The following is a 14,152-nucleotide window of genomic DNA, read 5'->3' as shown; positions in this document are numbered from 1 at the left end:
CAGTTAGGGAAACCTTGATTGTCACAAGTTGCGAGACACATTGGTATTGTCTTTGTACCAGCTCCTAGGTCATACGTTAATCAAACCAACCATATTCTAAAAATTATACATCCTTACCTGCTACTACGTGGCACCATAAAGGTTGGATTGCCCCTGGGTATTGTTTATGCCAAAGAACACAAACTCCTGTTTTGCATTTAAGTAGGTTTTCAAACACTTTTCAACCTTACAGCCAGTTTCATACACAAACTCATTTAGGGTTTACCCAAGGCTGGAAATATAATAAACAAGTAATTATTCTTTGCCATCATTATCAAAATGAGTTATCATTAAGAGGATTGCTTTAAGTACTTCTCTTAAAGCCTTTTTTAGCTCCACAGTGAGTTGAGGAAATTGCTTGACATTCGAAAACCAAAACTGATCATCTGACATAATAATCAATAAGTAAAACTGACAAATGAAAATGTCTTCCAGTAGATTTTAATTTCAAAACAATAATTTCACACATAGCAGTATAAATATTCCATTGTATCATGCTGTTAATTTAACCTTTTTCAGGACAATTACAAATGCGTCCATGGCAAACACGCTGTTATCACATAATCACCAGATAGCCTGCAACATAGCCATAGAAGTGGGGGAAGAAATAAATGAGATTTAAATTATAAAACTATACTGCTAAGAAAAATCATAATTTTCCTTAAATGCACCAAAATTTGAGGCCAGCTCTCAGTTTGGAGTAAGTGAACAAATCATCAAATCTCACAAATTCAGCTCCTGAGAAACTTAATCCATAATGAGATCTCATATTCACATTCATGCTAAGCAAGGAAAAATAGTGTTGCCAATCTACATAATTCGTGCACTACATACTTTAATCTTTCGCTTCAATGTCTCTTCAGTAGTTTGGCAAGCTGCTAAGGCTCTCAAATGTGCCGCTGTAAGTGTAATGGGAAGAAAATGACGGGGTTAGGCTTTGAAAAGAGATTTCACGGCAGGTGTGACCCTTTGTGTACATAAATAAAATTCTGAACCTAAGAAACAAAAACTTCATAAGTCACTCAGATCCACGCAATCAACCTCCTCTGCGAGCCCTTCCACACTCTTCTTTTCGGACAGGCTCGCTCCTTCACTGGGCTTGCTCTCCGCTGCCTTTCTCGGCAATGCTATATCCACCCAAGATCCAGCCTCTGCCTTCCGTAGCTTCACTTCTATTTTGGTGGCCAGGAAGCTGGAACTACTGCTGGCAACATCCACCACCTATGGATGATCATTTAGGATTTCTGTAAATTCACAACAGCCAAGAATGGACTCTTCCCAATATTGCACACTTTGTGCATGAATTGGTGACCCACCTCAAGATTTTCACAAATTTGCTATCAAACATTGACGCGAGATATAATTTGCATTCACCTTTGTCGGTGAATGATTTGTTTCCTATATTTTCCTCTCAATTCCGCAGTGCTTTGAGAGTGGGAGAATATTTTTAGGGATGAGTTGAGCCCAAAATACAATCGCATTCGAACCACAATCCCCCCTCCTTTGCACTGAATTTTCAATTATTTTAAAAATTCTGAATTCTGAAAAAATTTTCATTCTTCGTCTGACTCTTGGAGTGAAAGGACGTGCCTCACCGAGATCCAGACCTGTTCCGCCGCTACCCCTTGCGACGCATCTAGAATAGCCGCCTAGTCCTAGCTATATATTAAGACTAGTGATAAGTAGTACATATTTATATATATATATATATATATATTTTAATAACCTCATTTTATTTTGTTCATGTAACATAAAGTGTTTAGCTTTATCGTTAGTTATACTATTACAAAGTTGATTGTTTCCCCGAATGTAGCTTTTTTGCTGTGATAGTTGATTGTTTGCTCCAGTAATTGTATTGTAGTTCTTATCTTAGATAACTGTTTTTAATTATATCTACTTTAGAATTTACACCGTTTGAGTCTCTTAAATTATTACATTAGTAATTTTCCTTACGTAGAAACGTCTTTGCGTTTTGTTGATATAGTAACATCATTGTTCTAGTTGCCTTTACCCTTGCTTATTATTTTTAGCTTATTTTTCTGGTGTTGATATTATTCAAATACCTAAACTTCGTGAATCAAATTCTTAATTCTTATTTGGAGGGAATTTGCATTAAATTTAAGATAAATTATAAGTTTAGTGTTTAGAGTTGCCTGTGATTTGCATGTGTATTTAGCTCGTACTCGTCTATCTACCTGGTTTTGGTGTGTTTGAGTGTTGCATTAATTATCATGTATTATTATTATAAGGGCTTGTGCATATATATGTACAAGCCCTTAGTAGATGTAAGTGTATTCCTCGCGGTTTATACATATTTTTTTACCACTGTCATTTCTCTTCGTATTTAAATTATTTAGCTGTAAAGCTCACGCGAAACCAGTAGTGCACTTCTCCTACTCTCCCTAAATTCCTTAGTTTCCCCTCGCCCTTAACCAAGGTCGCCTTCCCCACCTCAACAGCCTTTCCCTTGGGTCACCCACCAGCTACTTAACCCCCCCGCTGCGAGGGTATTCGACCCTCACTCGACCACTAATTTGCAATAAGCCTATACTTTCGCACATATCGAACTTACCCACCTACTTGAGCTACTTGTACCTCAAGAGTGCATTTTCCACACCACCCGAGTTATAACAGTGTAAAACCTAGGCGTTAAAACATATATTAACTTTTCAAAAGTAATCGAGAATAGGATGGCTACCCGAAGGTCCTCCGTCCATGACTCGAAAGTAGCGGCGGAGAGCGAGCTCTTAAGGGCCCGCGTCACCGAGCTAGAGAGGATAGTGGCGGAGCTCTGCTACAGGCTGACGAGGTGTGTGGACGCCTCGGGCGCGGGGGACCGCAAGCAGCACCAGTTTGGTGTCCCGGGTGCATCCGTGTGCAAATGCTAATAAGTCGGTCTTGAAGGTGATGGTGGCGACCCCTTCCCCTCGGCCAGAGGAGTGGAAGGTGGCGATCCAGAGGCGCGGAGCAGCGGCGAGGTCGATTCCGGGAGAGGGAGTGGTGGAGGCCGCCCCCATCCCTGTCAGCAACGGCTTCGCGGCGCTGTCCGAGGACGGCGTCGAGACGCCTGTTTGCGCGGCCGAGAGCACACCCCGATCCTCGACGTCTTCCATCCCTAGGGGTAGTCGCACTGGGAGGGGGGGAATCTTATTGCTAGGGAGTTCCAACGTCCGGCAGTTGGTGGCCCCATTGCGGGAGAGGTCGGATAGGGACGTGACGAACCAGAGGGTTACCTCCTACTGTATGCCAGGGGGGTTAATTCCTAATGCCACGGCTGCAGTGGGGGCAGCGGCCCAAGGCACGAACTGCTCCATGCTGCGGTTGGTAGCCCATGTCGGCACCAACGATGCATCCAGTTACGGATCCGAAAGGATTTTGGGTGCCTTTAGGGACCTAAAATCCGAATTGGATCGTGTGCGGGAGGCATCTGGTGTGGACTTACGGCTGTCCATATGCAGCATTGTCCCGTGGACTGACTGCGGTGCTTACGTTTGGAGTCGTATTGAGTCTCTAAACGGAAGGCTGTGGAAATTCTGTCGGGACATGGGGGCCGAGTTTGTGGACTTGAGACCGGTGCTTGGGTCTTGTTGCGCTCCCTTCGGGCGTTGGTTCGGGTGGCTCATAGGATCTTCGAGCACTGTAGATATTTTTAAGGCAAATGAGTAGGTTAGGCAGTGGGATAAATTTAAATTTAAATTTCCCTGATAACGATATTATAAAGTGTAGGTCAATTAGTGGGTCTCACACAATACTAGGTTACCTAAAGAAATTTCTCGAGTTAAGTACAGTGCTAATGAGACAAAAGAAAGAATCACTTATCAGGATATGGACCGATCGTGTATTAAGAAACCCAAAAGACTTATAAATAACATCACCAGAAAGCAGACCGCAACGAAAACAAAGAAATAATTTCCGTAGTAGTAGTTAACTGCCGAAGTTTCAAAAATAAGATACCGGAATTTCACCACCTCATTCATAGCATAGAATCAGATATAATTATAGGAACTGAAAGTTGGTTAACAGATGATATCGCAGACAGCGAAATATTTCCCAAGTCCTTCACAGTGTATAGAAAGGACAGACAGAATAGAGCCGGAGGAGGAGTGTTTATCGCGGTAAAAAACTCTACCATCAGTAGAGCTGAGTTATTTCCTGATAACTGCATAGAAAGTGTCTGGTGCTCAGTAAAAATACCCAGTGCGAAAAGAATATATGTCTGTGCGTATTATAGACCACCCCATGCTGGCGTTAGCTCAATACTAGATCTAGAAAGGCAGATAAAAAGATTTACATCCCACACTAATGAGCATAGATTAATAATCGGTGGCGATTTTAATGTTCCCACAGTAGATTGGGATTCGTACAGTTTTGTAAATGGAGGTAAAGACAAGGATTTATGCGAGCCCCTCATTTTGACGTTCACCTCAAATTCCCTACATCAATTAGTCACTTCAACAAAAAGGGGAAAGAACCTTCTTGATCTATTAGCTACTAATATACCCGAAAGAGTCTTAAATGTCGGAGTTATTGATGGAATCAGTGATCACAGGGCTGTAAACGCTAAATTTTCCCGAAGCGTAGAATAAATTAACAAACCTAAGAGAAAATATTTATTCAATAAAGCTTACCATGATGGCCTAAAACGTGAGTTAAACTGTTCCTGTTCTTAAGAATGATCTGGTACTTTCCCGGCGAATAATGTTTTCCAAGAATGTTTATTAATGTTCCTTTCTTAGATTTGACGAATTAAGCAACACTAGGAGTGTCAAGGATACCTGGAATAATTTTCTTGCGATAACACATTCAGCAATACAGGGCTTCATACCTAGTAAATATATAAGAGAGAATAAGGAACCCCGTTGGTACAACTCAGAAGTTCGGAAATCACTAAGACGGCAAAGGGCGTGCCATGCCAGAATGAAAAACGCAGAACGAAAAAATTATGGTGCACATTATAGAAGATACCATCTAGCAACAAGTGAGTAAGAATAATTAATGAAAAAAGGTAGAGAAGAATCTTCAACCGACTGTAATGATGAACCCCAATTCAAGAAATTAAGAGAGGTGGGTTAAAAGTGGTAACAATAGAGCAATAGTATGGGACGTACATAGTACAGGCCCAATACTCAAGTGTACAACATAAACACAAACTCTCACAGGCTTGCCAGGAAACAAGTAGGAAGGAACCTCTGTCCACCAACTGCTGGTATAAATGGCGCATTAGGGAAACGGGAGATGTTGTTGCATCCACGTGTTCTGCCGTATGATTCACCGGCCAAGCAATGGCGTAGGTCCGAGCATCCGAGTCACCGCTGGTGACTCAATGTGGACATAGGCCCACAGTGATAACTGGTGACTCGCCGTGGACTACGGGCCAGCGGTCGATGCCGAACCCCCCCCCCCCTTTCTGCCTGGAGAGGGATGTTGATAACGACGACAGGTGACTGATGAAGAAGCCAGTCTGGGACTCGAGATCAGATGGGAAGGTTGGGCTGGGCCCCTGCTTCTGGTTGGAAGCGCCAAGCAGTGTTAAGGGGATATAGTATACATAGTTGTAAACTCTGTTTCTGCCTAGAATACATTAAATTTGGGTCAAATCGGGACCGCCGTTGTGCGCACTTTAGTTCTTTCTTTTCCCCCATTTCTATCAACGAAATCCTCTCCACATCATGACCCACGAAACTAAAAGCCCCCGTTTACCCTCGAGGCAGCCACTCGACCCGTGGGGTACTTCTCGTGTCGCCAATATCCCCTCGAAGACACGGGGATACGACAACGTAATTAAGTGCAACAGGTTGTCTGCATTGCTACACCTCAGATATGGAACCACTGTCATACTCTCCTAATGTATCATACACATAAAGCAAGGTGCAAATTATGCAAGGTAATAAGGAAATTGCCATAGTTTTCTGGTGAAAACATGGATGAATCTTCAAATTTATCTAAAGCATAAAAGCAAAGATTCACAAAATTCATTTTAACAGTAGAACAGGGTATCATCACATAACACATTGTTATACTTCATGCTTGAACTGCAACATCTCTTATGTTGGTTAAAATTGGAGGAATTTCAAGACAGGAGCCAAAGAACATGGCAGGGGTCACAAAAAGCAAAACTCCTATTCTCTCTCAGTAAAACAGCTCATAGATTGTAAACACAATAGCAATTTTGCCCTGGAAATACTGCATATCCTCCCCAATGGATTAAAAATGGATGCTCCTGAGGAAATCAAGATTAGAAGGTACTTGACTGACCCCAAAACAATACTTTGTGACAAGCAATTATATTTACATCCCACCCCTCTCCTTTCTGAAAAATTGACCTAGAGGGAAACATATCCAAACGTTCAATGTGCCTGTTCGCCCCTGACCGCCACATCATAACCTAGGCACTACTGCCTTTCCCTTCCCTTATCCAAATAACCCAAACCCCCAACTCTCACACACCCTTCAACTTCGCACCCTCCCTCTCCCTCCTACATAGTCACCCCCTCTCCACTGTCTTAAGGGATATTTCAACTTCTTCTGCAGGTGAACGAAATTTGTACCTGATGATGCCACAAGTCGGTAAAACTCTCTAGAACTAAAAATCTTAAAATAATTTGTAGAAAATTACAAACTCCTTCAATATGGATACATATAACACTTTGGCATGAAGCTAGCAAAAATTACCTTGATCTATAACAGAACTGGAAAAATGCATACGCTTATGTTAAAATTGATCGGTAGCCATAGATTCAATGCTACTAATATAACTATTTCCAATTTTCATAAATATAGCTAGCAAAAAATCACTTTAATAATTTAAAAATGCATCATTCCTGCTATTTCATAGAAAAAATATTACTTATGACAAAAATGGCACTCATTAATAACTATAAATGAAAACGAGGATATTACAAAACACCCTTGAAAAGACCACCAGAATGTCTTTAAGACTAAATCCTTAAAATTGCACCCAGTGGGTTATGAACTCACCCCACGAAGATGAATATCAAGGTCAAATGTTTTTGCCGTCACAGTGTCCTGTATACTAATGACGAGACGGACAGGATTAAGCTTAACGGTTGTTTCGACAGGGTCATAATTCTTGGCATACACTGCCACTACGACGTGAGAGCCCGTTTGATGCCAGTCATACCGGTACTGTAACTTGGAGGAGCCATCACTATTGCCTCCGCTCCCATCAGCTCCACTACTCTGTCAAAATAAAACAACATCAGTTACATTTACAAGAAGTGAGAGAAGAGGTGTAACTTATCGGCCAATTCCATGCAAGAGCTTGCAACAGCACACAAAGGCTGAATGAATTTGGATCCCCAAATGAACTAAGAACTGATATTTCAGGACATAAATTTAGATATCCAAAGCTGTGGAAGTCCATACCGAGTATGATTAGTAAAGAAAACAAGTTCTTCAATTGTTCCCGGCTCAACCTTGTGGAAATTCATTTTAATTAAATGAAGAATACAATGTATCTTTCCACTGTCATTGATTTGTGTACAACCTTTTTCATTTAATTAAACCTTCATTTAATTAAAACAAGTTCTCTTTAGAAATAGAAATCCATACTATCAATATAAGTTCTAGAGATGGAATGAATGATGCCAGGCTTGAGAAGAGAGCAGGTGCAACCAAATTGTCAAGCTAATACGATCTATAAACCAAGTCAAGATACTTCACATTCATCCTTTCAATTGTTCACCTGGCTCCACTGATTTTAATTCCAGTGATAGGCAATTGATACCTATATGAACATCACCAACTGGTGCATTGCCCTGTCATGATTATTTTTTAGTTTCAGGTGTTGCTATGATTCTGGTTTTCCACAGAATATTGTAAAATACTGTTCCAATATATTCATCACATGCTGTTTCTTTTTCCATAAACATACATCGTTTATTTTTCTGATTGTTTCCAAAAAATATTATTCCTCCATAATTCAATGCCCAAAAATGATGCATGGCTTACATGACGCATGTGACATGTAATTATAAAAGGAACACTGGAAAATTTGCACACTTTTATTGAAATTTGTGGATGATTATCATAGGGCTTTATAATGGCCAATCCAGACAAATAAAATTTAGCTGGAATCATTAATCAAGGGTACTTGCGAATTCATTATTTTGATTTTTACACCAACTTCCACAGTAACATCCAACTATCAAAATATGTAAACACTCAAGAATTTTTATCAACAATTATCAAAGGCAAACTTGATCTGCTTCAGTAAAATATAAGCACTATCATTATGGATTCCTTATTTCATTAAAATGGATTACCTTGTCCTCAAACCATTTATGCTTCCCAACATTGCAGCCTTTTTGCTCTAGGAAAGCATTGAAATCCGATGTTCGACGGGTGCAACAACTCCAGAATTTAAGTCCTTCGTGAAATACTGGAACACCAGGGTGAAACGTGCAATCTTCATATTTACTTGCTTCTCCTTCATATGTCTGCAAAGAGTAAATTACAAGTGAATTAAAGAAAAACAAAGACATGAGTGAATTGAAATAATACTGAAAAGAAAAAGGGACCTAGGTTGATTTGATGACAGAACTGGGATTTGTAGCTGATGATCAGGTTAAGGATTTTGTCTTCCTAATGACTCGTAATCTCCTTTAATGATAGCATTACACATTCAATGGACAAGATATTAAGTTATCAATAATTCATTTACCCCTGCGCTTTCAACATACTGCCCTTGCAAATGTTGGGGAACCATACACTATCCCCAACTTAGAGTGATGAGGCATGTCTACTTGGTTTGCAATACTATGCTAGGCGATAATCTCTTACAATTTCAAAATCATATTTCATCATCAAATGAGGCTCTGCTTAAAAAAAAGTTTGTGCAACTAAAATAAATAGCACAACCTTGAATTATGAAATTCTACTGACAATGAGACTTCATACAACATAAGATTTCACAATAGCTAATCTTTCTTTATAAGAGTGAACCTATTAACCCACCCAATAAACTTCATGTGTGTGCACTATAATTTCTTAAATAATTTGAATCTCTTTGCACCACGAAAGCCTTCACATTGGAATCTATTCATTTGTAATATTTGAAATCTTCTTTATACATCATTCAATTGTTATTGGGTGAAAGTTTATTGCAATTAATATATAACCTGACAGACTGTAATGTTTACTTTCATAATGCATTGAAAAAATACTTTATTATGTACTCAATATGGAATTACTAATTCTTCGGAGTTTTCATCCATTTTATCAAAAAGATTGTCGTACAATTACAGAGTTATTAAAATTATGAAATGTGTCAATAGTTTCTAATTCAACAACCATGAATAAAGACTTCAATATATATTATATATACAGGGCGCGGCAACATAACTTCCTTTTTTCAAATGCAAAATGCTTATAAAAAAGGAAGTTATTTTGCCACACCCTGTATAATATGTGGATAGCACTCCATGGCTCAGAGACCTAAGCTTATGGGAGAGAGATAACCAATATATAGGAGCCTTTTGAGGTGTGGTTAGGAGAAAGATTGACAGAATAAGCTGGTTAGAAAGAGGCAAGTAGAGAAGGTTTATACAGGTTTATTGGTGAGGGGAAGTTGGAGGGTGGATTTGTGGGATTATTGAGAGATAGAAAATTGTTGAAGGGGAACAGATTTTCATGTGGCATGAACAAGGAAGAGAATTACCGAGAAATAAAGAAGGAAAGAGAATGTGGCAAAAGCTATTTGTAGTAAAATTTTAAAAGGCTGTGGAATAGCTTTCATGGGTCGACTAATAATCAACAGAGAAACTACCTTAACCTGGTACACTACCACTAAAAAATACATAACCTTGTTCTTTGGTAAATATCTTTTACACAGGTGTGAAAGTCATTATAATTTGACTTTTTGAATCAATTCATCAAACGGGAAATTCTTCCATTTTTCTAATGGTAACTACTTTTTCAAATTACACTTACTGCCAAAATATTTTACAAAATATTGCATTGGGTGATGAGAAACCTCAAAGGGAACCTTGGAGTAACTATAGAATAGAAAATATATATAAAACCTTTATACGACTGAATTTAGAGTATGGATGAAAAGTATGGGAACCACATTAAGTTCTAATTACAAAACTAGAGAAGGCACAGAGAGAGGCCACCAGATGTATGATGGGGAAGCATGGGAGGACGGGGAGTGAGACAGAAATGTTAGATGTACTGGGCTGGGAATCTTTACAAATAAGGAGAAAAAGAACCAGACTCTGGGCAATGTTCTGTGTGAGTAAGGGAGATAATGCTTGGGGAGAATGAAGGACGGAAGTGGGAAAACTTACTTTTATAGGGAGACATGATTATAAACACATGATGAAATGTTGGGTCCAAAGAACAAACACAAAAATATTTTTTTTCTCAACAAAACGATCATTGACTGGAGCAGTCTGCGTGCGAAACTATTCTAGCCCTTCCCAAGCAATGTAAAAAAACATTTAAGAAAATATGCTAAAATTTTCCACCATAATTGCAAAAATGTGAAATTTTAAGCATACATGCAAAGTGCATGCGTGAATTATCACCTGTTAAACTTGTAACACTTTCCTAAATAAATAAAGAACAACCTGCATAGTTGCATTTTGTCATAGAAGTGGCCAAGTCGGATGTAGCTCAACTCCTAACCTTTTCCATTACTTAAAACAATAGTTTCAGCTGCTAAAGTATGACTAAATTTACCTGCCATGTCAGTTTGATGTTGTCCTTTTTCAAAGCACTCTATCAACTTGGGGTAATCCTCAAGATTTATTATTCTCCTTACAAATTTTGGATATTATCCGTTTCATCACACGCATATATCTTCATTTTTCCACTTATTTACTTAACTTCCTAAACAAACAATGATATAATGGACTATGGAGTCAACGTATATATTGTGGGCGATAGGACAACTTTGCATGCAATGACTTCTATCTGACCAATTAAAATGAAAATTACAACAAAAGAACACATACCAGCAGTGGCCAGCACCGACATTCATTTTACATGATTTGCACACAAAGTTAATTCAAAGTTCATTGCACTGTGGACTGGCGGGACAAAATTAATTTTTAAATATAACAACATTCTGCACACTGGCAAAATTGCTCTAAATAAAGTATGACTGCATCATACTCAATAAGTGTATTACATACCTGCTTACATCCCTTATTCTTGCATGGCATTCCAATCTGCAGTTCATTTTGACTAACAGCTGTTTGAGAAGAGGCCGACACTTCCACTGAAGCAGCCGACTGCTTCAGTGATGGTGCAATTACGGCTGGCTTCAAATCCACCTACAACAGCAAAAGAGCTTTGATATGCTGCACAATTGTGGAATATATCAGCAACAAGCACAATAGATAATTAGAGGGAATTCAAGAAGAGGTTGAATTAAGTAACTGGAAAAAGGTTAAGCAGGGAAGAATTGGCAAGCGTAGACAAAAGTTTGAGATAACGTAATACACCACAATTGGTAGGAACAATCAAGTATGATGCATGCTGGGAGTTTGCAGATGCCATCTGTACCGCCAAGGAAAGAAAAAAGAGGTGTATTTGTGCCCACTTTATATTCATTCACTACTACATCATTTATAGCTATACACCAGAGAGAGATACATATCTCACAAAAGCCACCAGGGGAATTTTTATGTTAATTCCAGGATATTTTTCCACATGCCAATCTTCTGGAAAATGCTCGCAAAGCCATTTAAGAACACTCAATGATATCTTGTACATTTTTTTTCAAGTTTCATCCTGGCTTACTCATAGAAACTTCCAACCGAGGGCCTTCATTAACCGTTTCAACTATCCATAATAAATTATACAAAAGGAGTAATTTTTGTACAGTTGCTTCTCTAAACAACTGCAATTTCCTGTGAATCCTTATTGAAGTATTATTAGCTCCTCTAATATGTTCCCACAAATCAACATCCTTGGCCAACTGGCTATTATTTGGAGATGAAATCAAAAGATTGCCGACCCCGGTGGCGGCGGGGCAACGTCCTCGTCTGCCTTTCCAAGGGTCGCGGGTTCGATTCCCGCCTGGGTGAGTTTCCCTCAATTTGGCTTGGGTGTTTGTAAATGTGACCATTGTTATCGTTGTTAATAGTTCGATGTAAAGGCCAAAATGTGCTGTTTTCGGACTAATACTGAATAAATAAAATAAATAAATAAAAGGACACAGGATGTGTAACACGAATGAAGAACACACTGTGTACATTTGTTTGAAAAAGTTTGAACACCTGAATCCATAACATTTCGACACCATCAACAATCAAATGGCTTTTGTGTGCTCTCCAGGTTCAATTCTGACTGATTTTTCTGTCTTCCCATACTATCTTAAATACAAGATAGTCCCATCTATTAAGTCTGAGGATGATTCCTTGCAGTAGAACATTCCATAACTTTAAATTAATATGAGAACTATCAACAAAGAATTTTTAATTCCATTACAGGAACCTTATAGAGAAAACTTGCTTGAAACTTCCCCAAATAGTAAGATGCTAGGAGTTGAAGGAATTAGAGTTTATGGAAAAAGTTTCCTAGACCTTAAAAGAAAGCAAATGGGAGGTATGCAATAGTCTGCAATGGAGGTGTCCTATTGCCAATACTGTTAAGTTGACATGGACCACATTGTACTTAATTACTAATTTTGGAAACAGCACCGTCACCAAAATACTGAGAACTTATTCGGAAACTATAATGAAATAAAACGCTCTACTGTTAGTCACATGACTGATTTCATCCATAATACTCGGGTAAAGAGATTGCCCTCATCAGCAAGTTAACTAATACCAAAAAAAGCGATAAAATACAATTAACAAAATTTTTATTAATATTTGAATACATGCAATTAAAAAAACTACATACTGGAAGATTATAGGTACACAACGCGATCTCAATTCTCATCACGTATGTACATACCATTTGCGAATCCAACGGAGGCCTTTTCAGCGATGGCTGTACCATGGGCTGAGGAGCTTTGTATACTATTACCTCATCCGCCTTGGACTTGTCTACAATTGGCTTTTCTACTTGAGGTTTCACATTGCTATGAAATGATTTTTCGCAACCCTGCAGGAAACACCAAATGAAATAAATCATCACAATGCACTGTATTCGGCGTTGCAATTATCGCAAAAAAATTAATGCAATATTAACCAAAATTTTCAAATATCCACCTTAATATTCAGGAATTCCGTGAAATCAGTGCATTTCTTTTTGCAACATGACCATCCTTTATACGCATCGTGAAAGAATGGAGCTCCAGGATGGAAAATGCATGAATCTAGAACAGAGATGTTTACACATTACAGTAATATGAAAATAGGAACAGTATAATTCAATTATTTATTTATAATTCAAAAAAGGTTACCTAGAACTTTCTAGAACACTCTTTCAAATGCAGGTCACCAAGCTGCAACCCTACCACCATACACAAGATCAAAGTTATGACATATACTCACTCTACGTACCTTCCTTATTATCCTCTGGATCATATTTTTGCCCACAGCCGAGATTGTAGCAATGCAAGAGCTCTTTCTCCGTAGCCATCGGCATTTCCACGGTACCTCACCAGGAAGAACGCAGATGTTTACCCAATTCCTCTTACTTAAGTTTTCCACCGATAGGGTAAAAATTGAAAGCTGGAATCCGCCGAGTTTCGCGAAGTAAAATAATAGGCGCGTTGGTCATAGGAGACTAATTTTTTTTAAATTGTATTTGTTACCGAACAAAATTGTTATGTATGCAACAAAACTATGATATATTAGTATCATTTTAAATATATTCCTATGCAAGTTTTTACATCTATCTCAGCGACTAAATACCTCAGTAATTTTCTATGGATCCTCAATGATTCTTTTTTTGCCGGAAATTCTTTGGCTTAAAACCATCTTTCGGGAATTTGATTTTATTTAAGGAATGCCATCGTTGATCACTGCATTTTGTTATGAAATAAAGCTTCACCTTGGACGTAATGCAAGTACTTTATATGTAATTAATATATCGAATAAATATCCCTCCTTAGGTGCGGATTATTGCATCCCCCTTTTGCCAGTCGTTTATCAGAGCACACTTTCCCTCTTATGAAAGACTTTCACCCTTC

The 14,152-nt window shown here is 38.6% G+C and overlaps 1 protein-coding gene across 2 annotated transcripts; it reads right to left on the bottom strand.

The window, feature by feature from the left end:
* Positions 1-464: 464 nt before the first annotated feature.
* Positions 465-13,651, bottom strand: mora (CHORD-like protein). Of its 2 annotated transcripts, none has more exons than XM_071593180.1 (7): positions 13,521-13,651; positions 13,227-13,333; positions 12,970-13,119; positions 11,199-11,339; positions 8,325-8,498; positions 7,018-7,239; positions 465-1,260 (listed from the first exon to the last, which is right to left on the bottom strand). In XM_071593180.1, exons 1-7 carry the CDS (start codon positions 13,603-13,605, stop codon positions 1,051-1,053), a joined length of 1,089 nt encoding a protein of 362 aa, XP_071449281.1. In that variant the 5' UTR covers positions 13,606-13,651; the 3' UTR covers positions 465-1,050. The 2 variants fall into 2 exon arrangements, with proteins under 2 accessions (XP_071449281.1, XP_071449282.1); XM_071593181.1 differs by lacking the exon at positions 465-1,260 and adding an exon at positions 3,462-3,676.
* Between the last annotated feature and the right edge of the window lie 501 nt (positions 13,652-14,152).

This window comes from Hetaerina americana, unplaced genomic scaffold, assembly GCF_022747635.1.
Source record: "Hetaerina americana unplaced genomic scaffold, ioHetAmer1.1.p SCAF_52, whole genome shotgun sequence".
Classification (NCBI taxonomy): Eukaryota; Metazoa; Arthropoda; class Insecta; order Odonata; family Calopterygidae; genus Hetaerina; species Hetaerina americana.
This window is presented reverse-complemented; position numbering and strand designations above follow the sequence as displayed.